Here is a 22816-nt window from a genome sequence, read left to right as displayed (position 1 = left end):
GATTGGGTAATATTTATTATGGGCCCTTGGGGTGTGCTTCCCTCCCAGTCTCTCTCATGTCTATAAAACCTTCTCCCCTCAGCCCAACTGCAGCGCAGACAAGCTCCCAGAGCCTGATTGCATATGTGCTTTTAATGTGTGCTTCTATAGCGCCTTTAATGTGCATAGGTCATGTGCGCATATGCGCGTGGGTGTGTATACGTACAGTATATGTGTGTTAGCAGTAAAAGGGCTGGCTCTGAGACTTTGGTTAACCAGACTATAATTTGGAGGCCCGGTGAAGACTCCCAGCAGCCTCTCACTGTTTGTTTACCAGAGAGACCAACTCTACTGTTTCTGCTGCATCTGCAGGGTCCAGCAGGAAAAGGGCGTGCGTATCTGTCGGGCTGCGTGTGCATGCAGGTGTGTGCAATTCATGTGAAAGTGACGAGCGGATAGGTAAAGATAAATGAGTTTGTGCGCTTAGAAAGAGCATTCGAGCAACATGAACATATTTTCGATGTTTTTACAGAACCCGTCATTCCAACTAAAGAACTCAGACGTCCCTAATTGCCCTGTTTTTCCTCAGATATCTTAAAGCTACAGTGAATCGAGGTTAATACACATAAGCTGCTCTTTCTATCCTGGTAGACAGTCATGAATAAGAAAACAAAAAAGATCTCAACTTCACACAGAAAAAATAAAAAAACACCCTTGCACTAGAAAGTGATTGTCAGCAAAAAAAAGAAGAAAAAAAGAATGCTTATTTTTGTTTCTGCTGAAACTAATTCTCCCGAGACCAAACAGCTCGCTTTCTGCCCTTTTTTTTCTTTTCTCTTTTTTTTTTCTCACCAATCCTCCTCCCAAGCAGGAATAAAAAGAAAAACAATGCAATTCAAAAGAGCGTCGCTCCTAGCCTGTCATTTAGCTGTAACTTTGAATCATCTTTGCTCTGTGTGAGCTGTTTTTCTTCACAGAGACGCACACATACACACACACACAGAGAATTGTTGCAGCATCCTAAAATTCCATCACGAGAGAGGAGGAGGAGAGGAGCTTTCAAAAATATCACTATAATAAAATATTCCCGCTCCCATGGGCTTCCTCCTTTGCTCATTCAGCATCAGGAGAAGTGAAGTGGAAAAGGCCCTGTGATTGGCCTCCGTCCATGAGGGAGAAAAAAGCGAGAAAGAGCTATTTCTTTTGGGGGAAAGACGCAGAATAGAAGGAACAGAGCAACAGTTGAAGGAAAACTTTTAACAGCAACAACAAAACCGACTACAGACGACTGTAAGAGAGCAGCTGTCTGGGTGAGTGACAGGATTCAACTCCAGACTGGAAGCCTGCGCCAGCCAGGATCAAGCGGCACGTACGTATATAGACTTTGATCGGCGGGGAGCTGCGCGTCGAAGCAGTGTGATTGGATTGAATGTGTGTAAACTGGAACAGCTCAGGGATCAACAAAAAAACAACAGCTTAGTTCTCAAAAGACATCAGGCCCAGTCACAGGAAAGTGCTTTCAAACAACCTGAAATCCAACATGGGGGATTTTTTGCAGTTTTTGTAACATTGCTGTTCCAGCGGAAATTGTTCGAAACTTCTTTTTTTTCTCCCCCCACAAGCAAGAGTTGTGCAGACTTCAGCAAAGTTGTAAGACAGAAAGTGCTACCGCTTTACATCAACTTCCAATTTAGCATGTATAAGAAGCAGGTTAACACCACTATATTTCCTCTAGTATAAACAATATTCATTCAGTATTCTTTTACAAGTAAGTCTCTTCAACTCGACCATCTGCTGAGGGCCATGAGGTGCAACAGAGAGCTTCTGGACACAGAATCCATCTTATGTTTCACTAAATGTGGGTACTTTTAGTTTCACGGTGAAGTGGAAAAGCTTTAGACGCCTTAATAAAATAAAGACGTTATTGTACTCATTCTGTACATTGTCGAGACGTTCTTCCTTCCAAAAAAAACGACTGTCGATTGCTCAGGCGGGAAATAATGACCGATAATGACGAATATGGGACATCTAGTGGCTGCGAAAGCAACTGCATGTGAATCGTGAAAATGGTGTCCATTAACGTGTCGGTGGCGCAGTAGAAAAACATTAATTTAGGTCCTTAACATAATGTTTATACAACCCCAACCAAGTGCTTTTGATTTCTTATCCTAAGAAAGTGATGTTTTTGCCTAAACCCAAGTGACAAAGTGTCGGCACAACATGTTGGGTTGACGTATTTCTACTGCAACTAGCAAAATAGTGTCTATAGAGTTAACAGTGGCAAAGTAAAAAGAACGTATTTTAGCCACAACCGTCCTAATCAAGTAATGTTACTGCCTAAACCCCACCAGGAAGTGATAAAAGTCATGTTCTGTCATGTTATTGACTGAAATAAAGAAAAAGAAGTTGTTATATTTGGATTTAAAACTCACTTCCCAAGGTTGAAAAGTCTGCAGATCATCTGGAAGCTTGTTATTAATATTTAACAAGCCAAAAGGCTGAACGGGACTTTGCGTTAAATCAAAAGGAGCTGTTTTGATTTGACCTATTTGGTCGTTTTGATTGGCGTTACATCGGAGTGTAGATAAGTAACAGAAGAAAAACCTGGCCTAAAAAAGAGGCCCTTCATGTAGCTCAGGAGCCGTTTCTTCTTCTTCTGCTGATGTGGACTAAAGGCAGGAGAAAAAACAAAAAAGTGCAACATGTACTTTTGAATTCACATAGTCAAGAATGAACCTTCAACATTTCTTTATTCTGGCTATAATACGATGTTGGCAAAAGATTGAACAAAAATTCAAATATTCTCTCTTTTTCTTTTTTCCCTTTCCTCCTTTCTTTCCCCTTCCCCCTCCCTCTCTTGAGGCCACTTTACAAATGAGAGCTACCCTTTTCTAGCTTCCCTCCTCTCCCCAGAGACTTGTCAATATCAGCTACACACACCATTCAAAGTTCAAAGACTAGCATCCCACTAAACACACCTACACACACTCTCCTGGCCCCCCTCGTGTCCCTGGGGCATATTTCATTTCGGTGTCTCTGAACACATTTGAATAAGCCTCCATGCTGGCGTGTGTGTGCGCCACAGGTGGTGCAGCGCTGGTGACTCTGATTATTGCGGTGACCAAAGCATCGCTGCCCCATCACATTTGTCATCACCCCTTTCCTGAAAGCGTGGGTGGGAGGGGAAGGATGAAGATGGGGAGTTTAAAGGGAAGCCGAGGAAAGGAGGAAAGGGAAGATGACGGTAAATGGCCACCCCCACAGTGCCATATGGGAGGTAGTTTGAAAGAGTCAGTTTTATGCTGCGCCTACTGGACGCATCACAAGTACAGATAAGTCCTCTTCTTTGTACCTCTATCTTTTTTCCTCCGTTTTAACGCATCTTTCACAAATTTTCCCAAATCCGCTTTTCTGCCTCAACATGAAACAACAAACGTGCAGCCTCCTTCCACACACACACACACACACACACACACTTTCAGAGTTGTCCGGCCACCATAAAAGGCTTGTGTGGGCGTTGCTGAGTGGGTGGGCTCTCTGATTTTCAGGTGTATTTGATCTGTTGTGTTCACACCTCAACGCTGGCAGGGGGCCCCACTGCGTGGGCAGGTAATTTGAGCAAATTAGGAGATGGGGCCTTTGTGCTATTAATGACACCCCATACCCTCTACTGCACGTCCAGCCATTGTTCTCTCACTTGCACACACCTTTCTTCTCTTCCGCTCGGAGTCCCCCGGTCCCATCTGCGCCTCCTGCTCAACACCCACCCTCGGTCCTTCCGAAGCCATAGTGTATGGAATGCACACACATAAACATATAGTGCACATGGGGGCGGCAGGAAGGGGGGGGGGGGGGGATTGGTTCCAGGTGCCAGTTTGAGTGAGAGCATTAATCAAACGGATAGATCTTGCTGTCTACACACCTTTAACGCAAACACACTCAGTATAGTGCGCAAATACAGTCTGAACCGGGCTATTCTTGCAGAGTTTACTAGAAACTTTGCTGAATGCCACATGCCCAAACCCCCCTTTAAAAATACCAAATTTCCCCACAAGAGTGTTTTTCAAATCTGTGTGACAAATTTTTTTGTACGAAGAAAGTAAGCATCAACACCCGTAGACATGTTGCAACAAAGGTTTACTTCTCCTCCCGATCGCTCCACTGATGTGTTGCCAAGCTATTGATCGCACGCAGCTCGCTCTGACTCGTCATGCTTCTCCTCAGAAACCGAGCGAAATCTCACGACTCTGTGTTTACGCTCAAGCCGATTTGTGTTCCGTCCTGCAGATAATCAGATTTTCGCTTGAAAACATAAGTCCAAACCAGCTCTGCTCTTGTCACGATTAGCTGGAGAGTTGGTTTATATATTTGGGAGTCTTCGTGGCCAGAGTCAGAGGGGACACCGCATTCCTTTCAGATTAAACTAACAAGGCGCAAAAAACTCGCCCTTTTCTCTGGTGTGGGGAAGAACAGGTAAGGCCTTGTGTAGGTGCTGTGGCCGCGCTCTCACTCACGTCGTTGCAAGCTGAACCCAAACACTCCATATTTCCTCAAGGTCGAAGCAGGGCGAGCATGGAAGCCGTTTCGAAGGAAGGCGAAGGGAAACAATGATGTTCGGCTCTCCTGTGGTTTGAGATTGCTGTATCAGCTCTGCTTTAAACCATCTTCTGAGTAAAATAAATCAAATAAAGCAAGAATAAACAGAGAAGGAGGGACACCACACAGAAAGAGCAGCATGATCTCGGTCATAACACCGGTGTTTTGTTTCATTAGGATGAACTAGTTCCAAGATAGACCAATTTTTAAAGTGTTAGGTAGTTACTTCCTCTCTGAGGGCTTATATCGGATAGGAGTAATTCGCCCAGCATGATGCCATTGGAATGGATGGAGGGGCTGCAGGATCTTGTTAAGTGTGAAAATAGCAAAGCGCCGCATTAAAAGCTTCTCTGGTTCACACGATAGCATTAACCAACCCGGTAATTATGGTGCATTCAAAAATTATAGTTACGCATGGCATGCGTTTGAAAAGCTTCCCAAAAACATACAACAATTTGGCTTTTATACCGAGTTAAAAATGGCAAAGATCTTAAACGTTTTACGCTGATTTATGAGGAAACCGAATCCGACACGAAAAGGAAAGATGTAAGCACTCAGACTGTTTAACAAATAGGATTTTTTTTTAGTCTTTTATCAATACTTCAGGAAGGCAGAACCGAACTGAAAGAACAGCAAACTGGCAGGTCAGCTTACGATAATATTGTAATTAGTCTCACAGCTACTGGATATGGGGATAAAACGAGGGATAGCACACACTTCCTTGTGAGTACTTGCACTAAATCCTCCATTTGTTGTTGCAGTCTCCCCATTACAGGGATTAGTGTAATCTTGCTTGTTTCACCAACTTTCCACTGCTTTTTTTTTTTCGACAGATGAGAGGCATATATTGCACATCAAGCACTAGTTTAGAACTGGATGGGACAGCAAAGTGCCGGAGCTTACTTCAAATTAGACATGGGAGCGGTTTTTCTCAAGTACAACACATAACAGAGATGATTTATATTCAACAGGTACTTCATTCGCAGACTGAAATAAAGCTGTTTGTGTTCGTTGTCCTGAGCAACATTCATTACCCTTTCGAAACGCTGGAAATGACATAAAAGCTCTCCAAAAAAACAGTAAACATCACAGGTTATAGTGTTCCAGGGACACTCTCTTTCAGACCTTAATAAGTGCTTGCAGTCTATTTTTAGCCACAACCTGCCCACCGTTCACTTCGGTGAAATTACAGACCAATTAATCTATCTTTGATTAAAAGCGCTCTGCACCTCTCTGATTGCTCTCAGGAATCATGAAGACTGATGCGAGCCACCGGCACTAATAAGTGCTAATAGCTGGCGCAGCTCGCAAACACAAACAGCACAATTTTACTCCGTCAGTGTGACCCTGCTGGGGATTAAATAACATGTTTGCCTCTGAGGTACAATTAAGCCGTGCTAAATGGAGTTGCTTTGAGCCCGGAGTCGAGGGAAGAGTCGTCGCTGCACAGTAGCAGCCAGTGAAGCGCTCTGACTTTCGCGCCCCCCCCACCCCAACCCCTCCTGGCATTTTCAAATTACCTATTGATGAGTGGGCTTCATGTCTCTCCCCGGTCCGGAGGGAGGGAGAGGAGGGAGGATGTCTGGTTCACTTTTAAGATGTCTCCAAGAAGCAGGCCTGTGGTTAGATCTAAGGCAACACTTATGCAACAGAAGCTGCCTTTCTCAGATGCATATACGGTTTCCCTGCAAATTATCTGAGATTTTCTTTGGGGAAAGTTTTCCGCCTGGAGTCTTCGGATATTTACCCACGTCGTCCCGCTTCGCGTTTCACCGTGTTGATTCGGGGCATGTCTGCACGAGGCACTTTTTCTTTTCTCCACTGCGAGCGCGCCACTTTACTGAACAATAATTGCTCCCATGACTTAATTGTCTACATGTAATTAAGTTTGTAATAGAGAAAATAGGCACTTAAATGTTCCCCAGAGAGGCATGGTGGTTGAGTGGGTGCCACACATGGTGGAGATTACTCTGCCCTCTCCATCTGATCCGCCAGCATGAGGAGTTATAAAAAAAGAAAGGAAGAAAAAAAAAAAGATGGATTGAAAGCAATTTAATGAAAATTGCCTGATGTAAATGCCAAGATATGTTTTAATGAGCCCCCTTTTTTCTCAATTTGGAATATTTGCCCGCTCCCTCAAGTCAGCTCAATTTATTGCTGGGACTGTTTGCTCAGTCCTAAATTAAAAATGTCCTTAATGAACACAGATATACTGAGCGAATGGAGCAATGAGGCCGGCACTAAACAGGCTGATGTCAGACGAAGGAAATCAGACGAAGCATGGGAGCAGAAGAATAGAAAGAAAACATGTAAGATTATTAAAAGAAAGGGTCAAACTTGAGCTCAGTTTTATCAGGTTTGTGCAGAAAGCTGATTCAGTTCATTCTTAAACGTTACGCTCAGCGTTGACAGAAGCACATTTATCGATGAGGTTTGATGAACTCGAACTCAGATGCTTTCTGTCTGACCAAAAATATTCAAGATGCCAATTCGATTTTGTTTAGCCAGTCCTGACACAGCACAGCGCACTACTGTACATTTATTTATTCAGATTTATAAATACAGCAGAAAGAGCCGGTGGTCTTGAAAAATCACACTGCTCCGTCAAGGGGACTTTTTGTGGTTGCACTGACAGATTTACAGCCCAGATGTTCATAAACAGGGGCAATGTCAATGAGGCGCAGCACAGTATCAATCAGCAACACGGCGAGAGGACTGATCAGTGATTATCTCCCCTTCGAGTCTCTCTACCTGAACATCTGCACACGTCTGCTCCTCTGCCTCGCTGCCTGTATGCTTTCAATTTCCTGCTGTTCTGCTCCTCTCCTCTCCTCTCGACCCCCCTTTAACCCCAAACCCCTGAGACACACTGAAAGGTCGGGGGGGTTAAAGCGGTAATAAGTGGCAGTGACTGTTAAGAGGACGCTCGCTCCGTGCCGGCTCTCAGAGTGCATTAGGAGCCACCCTGCTTCTGTGCGGAGCAGCTGCGTCTGTCCGCGGAGCCGCTTCTCAAAAACATCTTTTGAGCGTTTGATTTGGACAGGAAGAGCGGAGCAGGAGGCAGAGGGGAGGTGGTGGTGGAAGCAATGCGGGATTTGGCTCAAACCGAGCCCGTCTGCGTCTCGCGTCGCATTGGGAAGAAATGTTTTGAGTTTGCAAATCCACCCGACGAAGCTAAAAGCGTCACTTATTTTGCAGCTTTGGTGTTTAGAGGCTGTCGCAGTAGGACGCAGCAAACCCCAAAAACAGAGGCCGCAAACATGACAACACAAGCTGGCCTTCGCAGGTAGTTGAAAAATCCCAGCTACAGCTCTTAAGATTTATTTTGGTCCTATTGAGTACAGAACGAAGCTCCTGGTTATAGAACTGGGAAAAGAAAAAAAAAACAATTAAATATGGGGAACAAAATATATTTGAGTAAAGAAAGTGCAACTCTTGTGTTTTTAATTATTTGCGGAGAGCCGATAAATCAGGATAAAAGTTCATTCAAATCATTGATTACACACTCCAGCCATGAATTCACTGAATGACAGCCGACATGGATCAACTTCTTACTCAATCTGGATTGGTGTCAGTCGATTAAATGCTCCCTGGCGGCTGCGGGATTCGACACTGATTAATTAACGACAGCAGTGCGACCGAACAATTTCAGGAAGCGGTTATAGATCTCACTTGGCAAACTAATCAATACTTCTTCTCTAAGCACAGAGACACCAAAAGCACACACAGCCCAGCAGACCCCCACATCTTGTTTCAATGCCCGACTGTAAACTCTCTTGTGCAGCGTCTGTTTACGTCTGTCAAAAATATTGCCCCCGCTTTTGTTTTTGGTTCCGCAATGGCATCGCTTTGTAAATCTAAGCGCATGTTGCACAAACATGTCATCTCCTTCTCTCAGAAATATTTATAAACATCACATACTGGAATCTCTGAGTGCAGTTTTTCTTTTCTCTTTTACTTTTTTCGGTTTTTCTTTTTTTTTTGTGTGTGTTGTCTTTGTATTTGCACACCATAAAAAGCCTTGATGATAGCTGGGTCTCTCTTCCACCACAAATGCTTGGATCTTGATAGCAGTGTCCCCAACGACCTCAGATGATCCTCTCCTCTCATCTGGACCCAAATCCCTCCATCAGATCCAAGATCTTTCCATTCTTTACACAAACTATCCAAACCTCAGCACTTGACCACCCCCAGTCCTCCCCGTGACCCCGAAACCCAGGACCCGACTCCAGACCCCATCATGAACCAGCAAAGCGGTACTCACCCCAGAAGAAGTTTTGCTGACATGGTGTCACTGTGCTGAAAAGGCTGTTAGATGCCATAGCTGCCTCTGGTTCCAGCAAGCCCCACTTTTGTTCCACTGTGGTTTCCGTGACCCCTGACACGTCCTAAACCAAGAGCACGCAGCGTGTCATGAAGGGAAAAAATGGAAAGCCATCCACAAGACATGCTTTTACGTATCAACTATTCGGACGACCACAAGTAACAACCAGGTTTGGGTTTTATAGAAAAAAAAAAAAATTGCAGAGGCAAATATCGCCTTTGCGGATAGATCAGATGGTGTCGGACTTGCTTGCTTGGCGAGTGTGGTTGGAACGTACTTACTCGCTTAGCGCCGTCCTTGTGACTGGTGCTGGCCCGCGACGATTAACCATTTACACTCCAGGTCACCCTCAAACACCAACCCCGAGCCGCACGTCTGTGGTTCTGTGGTTGTTTGGGAGGCGAGCAGAGCCCTCACACAACCAAAAAGGCACCAGCTTTAAAACTCGTCTCTTTCCTGCCCTCCATGTGCCGTCACTGGAGACCCTGGGTCACATGCCCTCTAACGTCATCACAGCACAGCAGCTGAGTGGGACAGCCTACCGTTGTGGCTTTCTTCCCTCTCCTCTGAGTTTTTCTTTCTCTCTCTCTCTCTCTCTCTCTCTCTCTCTCCTTTCTGGCTCCCCTCCTTCTCTCCTTGCGCGTGGTTCGGCAGCGTTTCCAGGCTCTCTGGGGATCGGGAGTCTGATGCTCCCATGAGTCAGGAGGCTTCAGTAGGGGCAGCTTGTTCAACCGCCCATGCCCCCCTCAGCATATGGGGAACAGCGCTCTCTCTGCCTTGCTCTCCCTTCACTCTTTCATCCCCCTCCCTCCTCTCTGTGTATGTCTCTCTGACTCCGCTGCTCCTTCCCTCAACTCCTTTAACAGGCTGCCGAGCTGCTCCTGTCTGCCTTTGAGCGGGGAGAGCTGAGTTTGGTAAGATTTGAGGGTGTGAGTGAGGAGCGAATGGCTGGCTGGCTTTGGCTGGCTGGCGGTGTGAGACTGGGTGTGTGCGTCTGACTGTGTGTGTTTGTCTGTGTAAGCATGTGCAGCAGAAAGAATGGGGAAAGAGAGAAAACTAGATGTGTGTGAGGGGGAAAGCGGAGGTGGTGTGACACTGCTTATTTACAGAGGAGTGTGTTTGAAGAGTCGCCTGCATTTACCCTCTTTTTCCCGTCTCGCACGTTGCTGTGTCACAGACAGTAGTCATGTTATTGTGTCATGCTCTAATAGCTGTGTTTGTGCATGTGCACGTGCATATCCAAGCCCGCGCTGCCAGCTTTTATTGGCTCTCGTGGAAGCGACAGACGGGGGCGATTCCTGTAAGAGGCCATAGATCACGGGCCACCTGTCTCCTCTGTAGAAGAGATGCCTTCGCACACAGTCTCGCAAAACACTTCGAAAAACACACCCACAAACACAGACGCCCTGCAAAATAGAGCCGAGCAGGCAGGCAGGTCGTGACAATCAGCCATGAATCACACACCCTCACGCATCCCAGCAGAGTTGGTCTTTGATCAGCGATCGCAGGGGATCAAAAAACGCAGACGAGGTGCTCGTTCAGAAGCAGAGGAACGCGTGGAATGATGCTGGGAGCTCAGTCAGATCTGAAAGTGTTAAAAGTGTCTCATCTTGTCAGTAGGCATGTGAGTGACTAAGCAGTAAAGAGTAGAAAAGTCCCTCAGGCTTCTTTCTTCGGATTGTCTTATTGCCAAGTGAAACTCTCTACCTTCTAATCAGTCATTACCATCAACCAATCAATGCTTTTGATTTACAGGCTGTGATTTTAATGGTTAGAAACAAGTTTTCTCGTCATATTCAGCCAGCCATCAGAGATGATTCAGGTGCGGTGGCCGGTGGTTTCCCTTATAATTTGTTCGAAATTGCTCTTTTATTATCTTTTTTTAAAAGCATGACTAATTTCTGCTCATCGATGACAGAACTACACTCATCATTCTCAGCGGTTTTGTCTCGGTGATTTGATTGTTTTGTTCATTCGTGTGCCTACAATCGGGCTTAAATAAAGCTTGAATTTCAATCCAGCTTTGAGTCAGCTTCCGATTGTGTCAAACATCCACAACAAATCAGCGTCTTTCTAGTAGCAACGTCCTGATGACTGGAAAAGCATTCTGAAGGCACGTTTAACGGGAGCCGTTTCTTCGTGTAAAGTGTCGAAAAGCTGAACCAGAGAGAACTTTTCACACTGTGTTTCTGTGGATCATTCAAACTGTTTCTGAATCCTCTAAATGTGAATTTGGAGCACCTCGTTGCAGACTTGCAGACATGTCTTAAAGCCAAACGATATCTACGGATTTATGACTTTTGTTTTCAGTGATCCTTTCGGTTTACAGTGTTACGAAATGAAGGCGCCTAACTCAAAAGGATGAGCATTTACACCAAAATAAAAATAATATTAAAATAATGTTAGTCAGATGAAAACTGGACTGTGAAATACATGTTTATCTTACTGAACTCATACGAAATGGAAGCTCTCTAAGTCACCCAGATAATGCAGTGAGGGGTCGAATTACTCCTGCATGTAGACGCTCAATTAGACTCCAACTGGCTGAGGTGCTCTGGGCATGCGCCGCACTTCCTGTTCCAGGAAATAACAAAGAGGAGAATCAGTACACGGATGAATAAATTGGGAAAAACAAAGAACAAGCATAAGGCATAACATGCAGTACATTTACAAAATGTACTGAACTGTAAAGCTGTCCAATTTAGGACCAACGTTTTTTTGAAAAAGTTTGTCGCGAGCTGTGTTTGCGACTGTTCCACACGAAGAATTCCGTTACTGGCAAGTTGAAGAGGAGGGATATTTCCAGTAAGCAATCTGGTGTCGAACATCCTTCAGCACACTGCAAACAGCCAGGCTGAACTCGGCTGGGCGTGTAGACAACTTAGTTGAGTCGAATATTGAGTCTTTGGTGCATAAAAAAAAAAGCTATCTCCTTCAAGGGATGAACCGGCGTTGGGTCTACACATATCAGTCAACTTTGATAATGTGTCCAAAACTTAGCAGCGTCACAACAAAGGTGCAGAGACTGTAAATCCTTTTACTTTGCTTGTTGTTTTGCCTGCCGCAGCTTTCATGTGATGTGAGGCCAAGCCATAACCATGTGTATGTAGGGTTAGAAAGCTTGTTTTTTCTATATCTAACCAACCAAGACTAAGTTAAAAGGTTTTTAAGTCATTTTGGGTTGGAATGGAGCTTTTTTAGCTTTTTAGTTTTGTAGCACGACACTCCACCGTTAAATTCCACCCTAAGTGTTGAAGGTGCACAATATCAGATTTGTGACAGTCCAATGAAAATCAAAACGTTGGCTTGCAGTGATTTTTCTGACTGCAGGAAGTGTAGTAACACAATATTTGAGCTTTTATTGTAAAAATTCTACTTTTTCATATCCTGGAGTGAGCGTAGGTTGATGGGAAATCTTTGAAAAATGACGTCATGGTATCAGTGATGCAACATTAAATGCAAATGGAGTCAAACTGGTTCTAAATTGTACTTTTAAACTCAGGCAATGAAAAGATATTAGTAAGAAAAAAAGAGACGCAGTCTCATTACACCAACAGAGTCTGAACCCTTATTTGTACTGCAACTAACCTTATTATAGGTTTAGAAAAAAACGGATGAAATTCTACGGCACAACAGCACATCCACAAGTCTTTACCACCTTCCTTATTTTTGTGCTGTGAAACATTTTCCTTGGCTCACTGCTTTGTAAATATTTGCTGTCTAAAACAAGAACAAGCCTCTTGAGCTGCAGTGCTACAGAATCCTTTGGGAAGGGCTATTCAGACCCTGCAAACACACCGAATATCGCATAACACACACGGTACCTGTTTCCATTTAGAGTTTTAATCGATCATGTCAGCCGTGCCGTTCACCTTCAGTCTAAATATAAAAAACTATTTTCACAGGGTCCGTGATAAACTGTTCGACTTCTTGGGGTCTGACTATATCAGAGGTGTTTTTTGTTTTTAGGGATAAGTTTTGTACTTGATATTGAAGTTTTTCAAGAATAATATTTAAGGTCACGTCTAAACATTTTCAAGGTTACTGCAAACGGATGCTTTTCTGTCAGAGGCATTCAACTCCAGGACAAAGTCCAGCCCTGCTGCGAGTTCCGCTGAGCCACAATAAATTACACGCAGTTTGATGGGGATGTAATTGGCACATCATGATTGAGTTTAAAACATAGAATGAAAATTAAGCAGAAATGTCAACCTCCCTCCTCCCCCCTCTCACATGGCAGGAAACATAGCTTCTTGGGTGGCACGGCATGTGATAAACAACCTTGATGGTGAACTGTGATGATGTTGTATAGTCTCAGATATCACTGCATGGATTCTTTAGGAGCTGCGAAGAGCTGCCCCCCCCCTCCCTATGATACAGTAACAAAGTTTAGATAAAGCCCGCCGAATGTTGTTTTATCTTGCACAATTGTCGGTCAGGTCAGTGGTTCAGCTACCTTAAGAAAACCACAGCAGACTCCATCCGGTCTCGAAAAACCATGACTCAAATTGCTTCTCGTGTCCGCAGGCAAGTATGTGAGATTCAATTCGACTGCTTCCACGGGCTATCGAATCTGGAAAACAGTGAAAAAGGTTCGGATTTTGGCTTTTGTAAAGGGGTCAGGTTCTCGCGACATTCAACAGGCCAAACGTGTTCATTTGAAACAGTGTGCTGACGATGGAAAACACAGTTGATGGTTTGAACATGTCCAATCATAAAGGCCCATGTACATAAGCAGATGAGGGATTATTTTACAGCCTCTCATGAGGAAGAAAAAATAAAATACCTGCCACCAGTTTGAAGGCTTCATTTTGCTGTAGAGACAAATTTGTTATATATGTACTTCTTGCTGTAAAAGAAGAAAAAAAAAACGTTTTTATGTGAGTGGTAATAATGTTGAGGGCTGAAATATGATGTGGAATATAATATTGCATTCATTACTGGTTCTCCACTGGTGGCCGCATACTTACACTTGCTGAAGCTGAAGAGCCTGGCCGTACTCTGAGCTCTGGCCAAGGTCTGCCCTGAGGACTGTGGTTGATGGCCCACCCTGCCAGACACTTTCTCTCCCCTACCACCCAGGACCACACGCACACACCTTGAAATGGACTCGCGTTGTTATCACAAGCTCTCACAGAAACATAATAGAGGTATCATGTGCTGGGACGTGCGTAAAATTGCGTGTGCGTGATGCAGAGCAGCTCGATCCTTTCCTCGCTTTGTCACAGTGGAGGCCCTTTGCAGGCGGCTGTTTTCATTGCAAATTATTTCTCACAGCCGAGTATTTCTGGAAAAATATTAGAGGATAATGATACCTAAGATGAGTTAAAATTAAACCCAGTCTGAGGCCGCGGAGCTGTCTGCATTCGTCTCCCCGTGAAGGCTAAAAATGACGTGACATAATTAGCCCTGAGCAGACATTACACACATGGAGGTATTGCAGTATTAGAAAAGGAAAGGGCTTATTAATAGACCTTTTTTTTTTCTGACTGTGTTGTGTACTCACTTTGGCGGGGGCATCAGAGGGGGCCCGGGGTCGGGCAAACAGGCAGGTACAGTGATTCACTTCAACAGGCGACATCTGTAAAACGCCAAGGTAGTTTACACTGCGGCCGAGCCCGAATTAACGTGCTTTCATTGGAAACAAACACCACTTTGCAATCAGCTTCTGTTGGCCGCTCTGCCCCCGCTGTGAACGTAAATGTCTCCTCAGGGCGGCCTCTGAGGCGCATGGATGAAGCATGGAGAGGTTCACTGCAGCATGGTCCAAAACCCCACGGAGGAGCCGAAACTCGATCCACTCAATCCACGACGCCTTGTCGCCAGGAGGATGTTGACGTTCTGTGTGAATAGTTTGGTGAGGTACGGTATGGTATACCTTAATGAAAAGTAGATATTTTCCTTCAGGGGTCCAGCAGTGGTATCTAAATCTTCCAGTGACTTCGGGCCCTTTCTTGTGGTGTCTGGACAGCTGTTTTTGGAGTCACAGTTTTGAGGGAAAATAAAGTAATAAGGGGAAATGTTTAATATCGAATGGCGCGCGCACAACCTAAACACACATTAAAAATAGCTCTCGGAGTTGTGATTACATAAAAAAAAAAGAGGAGGGGAGTCAGACCATCGGTGGAGGCTGCGATGAGAAAGCTGTGGCTGACCACTGGCAGACTGTGCCATTTCTTCTCCTTCTCTCTCTCTCTCTCTCTTTTTTTTTTTTAATTTTCCCCCTTCCCATTCCTCATTTTAATCAAGGGCCCGGTCCAGGATAAACAGTGCCCAAACAGCGAGGCCCGCAGAGACGCGGGCAAAGATTTCTCAACGTCCACTGACAACTTGGTCTAATGTATGCGCTAAGTAGACGGAGCCGGACTTGTATATATCTCCTGTGCTTTGGCACACCAGTCGGCCGCTGGTCCTGCTGTCTGGCTTTCAGACGCCATGCTTGCCTTTAAGGTGAGGACAGGTCCAGCTCGGCTGCGCTGCTCCTGCATCTCTGCTCAGGCTCAGTGGGGCTGGTGCAGAGTATGGCTGCGGCCGCTGGGAACCCTGTCATTGTGTGGTCAGTTGTCAACAGCTGAGAGATTTTTTTTTACAATATAATAATAAATGTCAGGCCGGGGTCAACAGGGTTCAAGCTGCTGAACTGCTAAGTCAGCACTGTAATGACACAGAACAGGCGACACAACTCCACTACAAGGCCCGAGAGTCACATGACGCCCCCGGTGACACGATGCCGTCACTCCAGGCAAAATGTCAATAACAGAAATGACTGTGTGTCAGTAATAAACGAAGCTGCGCCGCGCCATGACTCAAACCTAAGGGGTCACGGCAGCCAATCACAACCTGAATGAGCTTACAGATGAGCTGCCCCATTACGCGTCTCAGACTCCCAGTTTTACACGCCGAGGAGAACAAAGTATGCTTGATGAAGGCAGACAGCTCACTGCAGAAACAAGCCATTATATGAGGAGGAGTTCGGCACTGTGTCACTGACAATGGGGCAAACAAAAGGCTCTGTTGTCTTCTTTCAGTCGGTGGGTTATTTATTTTATTTTTTTCCCTTCCCTTTCTTCTGTGGGGCTTTTGTGATGGATAATTGCCCTCCTCTCATGATTTCATAATGCTCTGACTGGTCTTTCAGTCCCTGTGTAACACAATAACAAGATATAGAAAGAAAAAAAAGAGAAAAGGAGGGAGTCTAAATCTGAATTTCTGATGTTGTTTAGAAGTGTCGGGTTTTTTTCTCTTTTTTTCTCTTCGTTGTGGTGTATAATTTTAGAAAGATGTATGAGAAGGACGCTGAGTCGAACCAGTCATAATAATACAGCCTGGAGCATCGGCCTGCTCCCAGAGTTCACTGGCTGCATTGTCTTACTATAATCACTTTTAAAAAGAACACACACACACAAGTGTCTCATGGTTTATGTCTTTATATCTTATTGCTGCCTGAGTATCAAATTCATATCAGATGGGAGCCTCTCAATTCAACCCTGGTTTATACTGAATACAAAGTTAAATTGACAGTGTTTAGGCTTGTGAATGTAGCGTCGTTGTTTTATAACCATTAAAACTGTAGAGCTGTTCAGTGTTCCTGAGTTGATATTTATCACCTGCACCCCCCCGCGCTGACAGCAGTAAAGTCTGCAGAAAACACAGGACAAATGAGCGTCCGGGCTCGACTGTAAACATTGTTCTCCACACAGAGACGACCGTACATGCACAGAGAGGTAACCCCGGGCCGTTGTGTATTAGATGCTTGGCAGGTACGCAGTCTTTACTCTTGAGTCAGCAGAGATCAATCCAGGACAAGCCAGCTAAGGAATGTACCCACTTCAACTTCAAACAGAGAACGCCAATCACAAACACGATGCATTTTGGAGTTTTAATATGTGACGTTGGGGAAAATGCATACATTTGAGGCTGATGGTGCTTGCTGGGAGTGATTATATGAGAGAGCAAGACACTCGAAATCCCTGTTTAAGACAGATTTCTGTGACAAAATGTCTGCAAACTATAAGTAAAATGTGTGTAATGAAAATACTCGATTACAGATTCAATCACATGTAACTATTTAGCTTCAGAACAATACTGCTGCATTGTGCCGCGTTGATTCTCCTATGATGAAGTTTCCTAAAATGCTACAGTTCTATCGCAAAGAACCAGGAAGCAGTAAAACTACAACCAGTAGTTTTTTCCTCATTTGTAACTGTTTGGATTTATTTGAATCTAATCTACTCATATGGTCAGCGCAAATGTCAAATAACACTGTTCTGTTAAAACGAAGCCAATTAAGGGTAAGAATCAGTAAAACACACAGCAGAATATACAGAACATCTGCGGGAGGTTGATGCTTTTTGTTAGTGGATTTCTGCACCTTGTGAGAACAATACAAATGTAAAACGTCATGTCTTATATTGGGGTTTTATATTTCATATTCTGTTTCATGAGGGCTATACCCAAACAAAGTTGTTAGACAGCTCTTTCAACTGAGGACGCTGTAACAGGAGTACAGTCTCACTTCCAAACAATGTACAAAGTTACATACTTTTCCACCAATTTTATCCAGACAGGCCTTAAAAAAGCTCCAAAAATATGAAAGTGGCACATCTGCAGTCAAATGAGGCTTCTAATATGTGTGCTTTGAAGAGCACAGACGCATATTGTTGCCTCTCCAACACTATTTTGCAGATGGTGGTTTGGGGATGTGTAGCTGTGAATCACAATGACCCGCTTTTTTTAACTCTCAAAACATTCCTGCAGCCTGCGAGATGAAATGCTGGAATCCGAGGCACGATGCTAATTTGAAGACAGAATAAATCTATAAATCTGACTCGGTCTCTTGCCTGGGGATATACAGCCACGATAATTACAGGTTGACTTTACAGACATGCAGACATCTCTCATCTGTATTGCTAATAGTATAACCAGCAGGCTGCTATGTGCTCACTCACTGTCTAGCAGTCGGGGTGAGCAGAGGTAAGTTCTGACAATGATATCATTATGCCGGTTGGCTCAAACAGCATGTTTGTTATGACAGAAATTTACTGCAGTTTAAAATAAATATATATCTGGCTCTCGTTACAAAGGGCATTAATGAATAATTCTGAAATCACAAATGGGGAAGGGGGGAAGGGGGGGCAAAAGAAAACATATTCAGGATTACGGAGCCAGGTGTTCAGTATTTGACATGGCATTAGCTGGCAGCCGTAATTAAAACATATTTGTGAACACAGTGCAGCACTTTGTTTGTCCCTCACTGAAAAACAGCCCTTCCCTTCCCCTGACAGCGTGGCTATCTGACGGGGATCTGACACAAAGCATAACAGATGATCTGGGAGGACAGTGCTGCATCTGGTTGTAGTTTAATCCTTGTTTTGCTGTGTCCTTCAGACTTGGTGCCATAGGCCTAGTTGCTCAAACAAGTAGAGTTCATACGAACACAAAACCAACTTGTGGTGCCTGGAAGACTCCCCACAGAGGTCAGCTTCGGGACTCACCGGCCCAGGAGACAATGGTTCAGGACGAGGTGGGTTGGATCGCTGATGCTTTATTGCTCAGAGAAAAAGATATCTTTCTGTTTCTCATTTTATTTCTCTATGAAGCTTTGGTTTTTCCTCCTCTGGCAGGGTGGGCTGGATCAGTTCCACATTGGTGGCCAATCAGGACAGGTAAGTCTTTCGTCCAAACCAATCAATTTCCCCCATTCTCGAATACGAGACAATGCTGACGAGCCCTCTCCGCTGACGGCAGCTCCACCCTGGCTTGCTCGGCCTCTCTGCCTCTGCATCTGTAGGAGTTCATCAGAGGCAGTTATATTGTTTTTGCAAGGTCAGACTTTTCCGGGTATTTTTGTGGCCTTCTGTTTGCACACCTGGCGGAATTGTGAAAGTTTGTCTTGGGTCATATGTGTTTACCCACCCCGGGCCCCAGAAGTGACCCCATCACGCCACCGACAGGGAGGCCGGCACTTGCGTGTGGCGATTTCCAAAGTGGCCAGTCTTGGAAAAGCGCCACACTGCCTGTGCTGCCTTTCAGCAATCTGGCCCCAGTCTGGCTGCGCCTGGAGCTGTGGGGGTGAGGAGGGGTAGGGGCTTGTTGGCAGGGCCCTGCAGTGTTTTCAGAAGCACAGACTGCTGGCAGCATCGCTCAGTGTGATGGAGAAAAATGCCTGCTGCTAATGAAAGCCAGCAGTGTCTCTCCAATTGGACTGCAACCCAAAAGGCATTATGTAACTGAGATACCGTAAACATTTCAAAATTGTCTCTCAACAGATTATCTGTGTTTATTTTTTCCACATTATAGCTGATATTTTTGAAAGAGTTTGTAATTGAAGGAAAAGCTCCGAATGTAGACGAAGTTTCTTTTAAAATCAAGGACATTTAGTCTGCAAATATTTTTTTAATTTCATTATCAGATCCAGCTCCAGTATATTTCAAGAATCACTAGCTATAGTTCCCGGATGTTATTTTTTTAAATTTGTATCATCGAAATACATAGTCAGGCTGTGTAACTGGAGTTCTGTCACTAACAAAATCAAGATCCTGTCTTATCAGTGATGTGCAAACACTGCATCAGCAAATCTTGAACGCTCCCCTTTCACTCATGTTTGGATAGTATTTTTTTTCTTTCTGCCTGAGCCCTGTGCTGCACCTACACGATGCATTAGTCAAATATTTATCTTGTTCAGGAAAACGAGGCTACATTGAGATGGGAATTAGGGTGACATGATTTAATGGGCACGGCAGTCGACCTTCTGGGGTGCCAAAGTCTCGCAGTTTTGGTGGTCTTCTCTGAGAGATCAGACACCCAGAGGGTCGTTTAGCAGACCACGGGATGCCATGATTCAAGACCCACTGAGGGGACATGAAAGTGCAGAAGATGGAGGGGCCTGGACGGCAATTACTGCTCATCAAGGCAAATTTCAAAGGGTGACTAAATTGCTGAAAGTCTTGCTTATGAAAGATTTACGGTTTTTCCCCTTGGTGTCCTCCCTAAAGACTCGGGGCGGGGAAGCAACATTTTTATGTCTGCACACACATCATTGCTACATAATAAGCCATAAGCTCTTCCTCACTGGAGGAGATTTTTTTTTTTTTTTAAAGCACATGAAACTGATCGAAAGACACATAAAAAAGAATTCGGACACATTCCTTCCTGGCAAAAGTACATATTTGCTGTTCTGTTTATTGAATACTGCTCAAGCAACGAGGAGCCATTTGATCTGACTGAAATAACAAAAACGAGACATTAAAAAGAAAAATCTGTCTCCGTCTTTATTTGGAATTCTAAATCTTCCGCTCTTTGCCTTTTATGCTGCAAACCAGCATAGAAAATGTGATTTTCCAGTATATTAAATGAACCAACTTTCACTCAAAATAGATTGAGGGAACACTTCATCCTTAAATTCGTTTCCTCTGGAAGATTCCTCGCCGCATTCGAGAACTGAAGAAGTTTTCTAACTTACACATTACACTTCATATATCACATTTACTGTCAAATGTCATAAACCTAAAAACAATATTTGTCTCGTTGTATTTTTCTCCGTGTCATGAAATCCGACGAAATGTTCTAACGTGTCTTTTTGTGTTGTCCTTTGGATAACCAGCCACAGGAATAGATATTTCCAGAAAGCACTGCTAAAATTACAGCATGAGGGGAATGAATCAATATCCCGGAGTTCTGCTTTTCCACTTTGAAATGTAGTGACACTTAACCACTACACTAAACTAGACTTTTTGATTTAAAAGCATTGAAAGCAACCGTAAATTGTGCCCTGAATAACTATTTATTCATTGTTACTGAACCGAGGTAGTGCAGTAATTCAGCTAAGATCATATAAAGTTGATCCCCACATACCTTTTCAGAAACACTGTAGAACTAGAAATTTTAGATATATGAATATGTGTTAGCTACATCTGCTGTATTTACATGTTCACTGAAAACTTGGCTAGTTGTGTTCAGCTGTATAAATCAACACGTTATAGTAGATGTGTCCTTCCGGTTCGTTTTATGAGGTACAGATTGTTATGCAATCTAGTGCAAGAAACTTGCCAGAAATGACTCATATAAGAACATTTTTAAAGAGCTGAAATGTATTAGTGCGAGAGCTCCGAGGACCCAAACACAGCCTCAGAGGACAGGCAGCAGTGGGGAAATAAACGCACCTAATTAATAACCAAACTAAAGTAGTTGCTGAGGCAGAAATCCCCAAAACACTGGAGTAAAATGTGTTCAGAAAAATAACTCAACTTGGCACGAGAAATAAATTACACAGCACAAAACGTAGATAATAAGGATCTGGCACTGAACAAAGAACACCCAGAACTATGTACGCTGGAGGAGATAACGACAAACAAGATGCAGGTGAGGCAATAACGAAGACCTGGTGTGAAACAAAAACGGAAGTACACTCAGCAGAACACACGAGGGGGGAGACTCTACGAATTAAACGGGCAGAAAGGTGACCGAGTCACGGGATGGAGTGACAGAAATTTAATTGGAATACAAAACATCGAACTCCAGGAAAAAACACGAAAAACTTCACACAAAAGGTAGCTGGAAAGGCAGAAAATACTTCCTGTCTTCGTTGCTGCTAAAAGACACTGACCCTGGTTAAAGTCAAAATGAGAGTGGCACTTCTTTCTTTCATTGTCTGCGCCACAATGCCAGGAGTGAAGATATTTACTGGCGTGCATATTTATCAAATGGCAGCCAGCAATTTGTGTTGTCATTTGGCTAATTCACAAAAAGTGATGTTAACTTAAAACAACTGACACAATGTAAGTGCTAAATCGCGTTAGAAATACGTGTTAAACATTTGTCCAGATGGCCCAAGATATACTAGTTTCACTGTGTATAGTTTTAAATTGGGAGATGGCAACATATAACATATCTTTTTGTTTTCCTTCAGGCGGTGTTCACGTGACGTAGCGGTTAGGAATACTAAACTGTTTAAGCTGTCATGAATGAATTTTGAAATATTCTGACAATGTAATTTGTAGTTTGTGGACCCTACGATGCACTTCTAACCACTCAGAAGTGAGAAGCCATTAGAAAAAAGGATTTGCTTGTGGTAGGGAAGGGGCTGTGCAGGAAGAGTCATGAGGCATGTTGAGTGAAGGTGTTGGTCCCAAATGCGGAGACGGACAGGTTCCAGAATCAGAGGCTTTGTTAAACCTAAACAAAAAGGCCTACTGTTGCAGGAAAAACCAACAGCTGAACACTGACTAATGACTAACATGGAGAGTGAAGACAAGGATCTGGCACTGAACAAAGGAAACCTGGAGAATTTACACTGAGGGAGATAATTATAAACAAGGAGCAGGTGTGGCAATCAGTAACCGAAAACCTGGCGTGACACATGAACAGGAAGTAAAAACAGCAGAATGTACACGAGGGCATACCCTACAAAATAAAACAGGAAGCAAAGTCAAAGTCAAATTTATTTGTATAGCACATTTCATGTACAAAAAATTCAAAGTGCTTTACATAAAATAAAAGCATTGCAGCGGGGAGTGTAAGAAGCACTAAAAATACATAAAAGAATATAAAGAGAAACTAATAAAATAATTCAAATTAATTTAAAAACAAGCAACAGTCTAGATAAGTTCAAAGATACCGTGCAGATTTCATGCATGGAGACATGAGAAAAGAAATGTTTTTTACCTGGATTTAAAAATGTCTACATTTGGTGAAAGTTTAATCTCCACTGGCAGTGGAGAGGTAAACTGAGGTAAACTGATGACAAGAAGGTAAACTAGAATAAGACATAAGAAACCAAGACAGCAAAACACAAAGTCAAAACCAGAACACGAAAAACTTCTCATCGCCATGGTCACTCTCCGCCACAGCTTCCCCTGCTTCTCATGTGGAAGTGACATCAAAGGTAGAATGCTTCAGCGAATGACACAACTGGCAAAA

General features: G+C 43.8%; 1 protein-coding gene across 3 annotated transcripts in view; it reads right to left on the bottom strand.

The window, feature by feature from the left end:
- runx2b (RUNX family transcription factor 2b) overlaps nucleotides 1-9601 on the bottom strand; it is a 42324-nt gene extending 32723 nt beyond the window's left edge. For all 3 annotated transcript variants that reach the window (XM_075458957.1, XM_075458959.1, XM_075458960.1), the window contains exons 1-2: nucleotides 9177-9601; nucleotides 8840-8963 (exon numbers count right to left, since the gene is read on the bottom strand). In XM_075458957.1, the coding sequence (XP_075315072.1) occupies nucleotides 8840-8897 (58 nt within the window). In that variant the 5' untranslated portion in view covers nucleotides 8898-8963; nucleotides 9177-9601. The remainder of the gene's footprint in view (nucleotides 1-8839; nucleotides 8964-9176) is intronic.
- Between the last annotated feature and the right edge of the window lie 13215 nt (nucleotides 9602-22816).

Source organism: Odontesthes bonariensis, chromosome 24 (genome assembly GCF_027942865.1).
Source record: "Odontesthes bonariensis isolate fOdoBon6 chromosome 24, fOdoBon6.hap1, whole genome shotgun sequence".
Taxonomy (NCBI): Eukaryota; Metazoa; Chordata; class Actinopteri; order Atheriniformes; family Atherinopsidae; genus Odontesthes; species Odontesthes bonariensis.
Note: the sequence above shows the minus strand (reverse complement) of the source record. Positions and strands in the feature narration are given on the sequence as shown.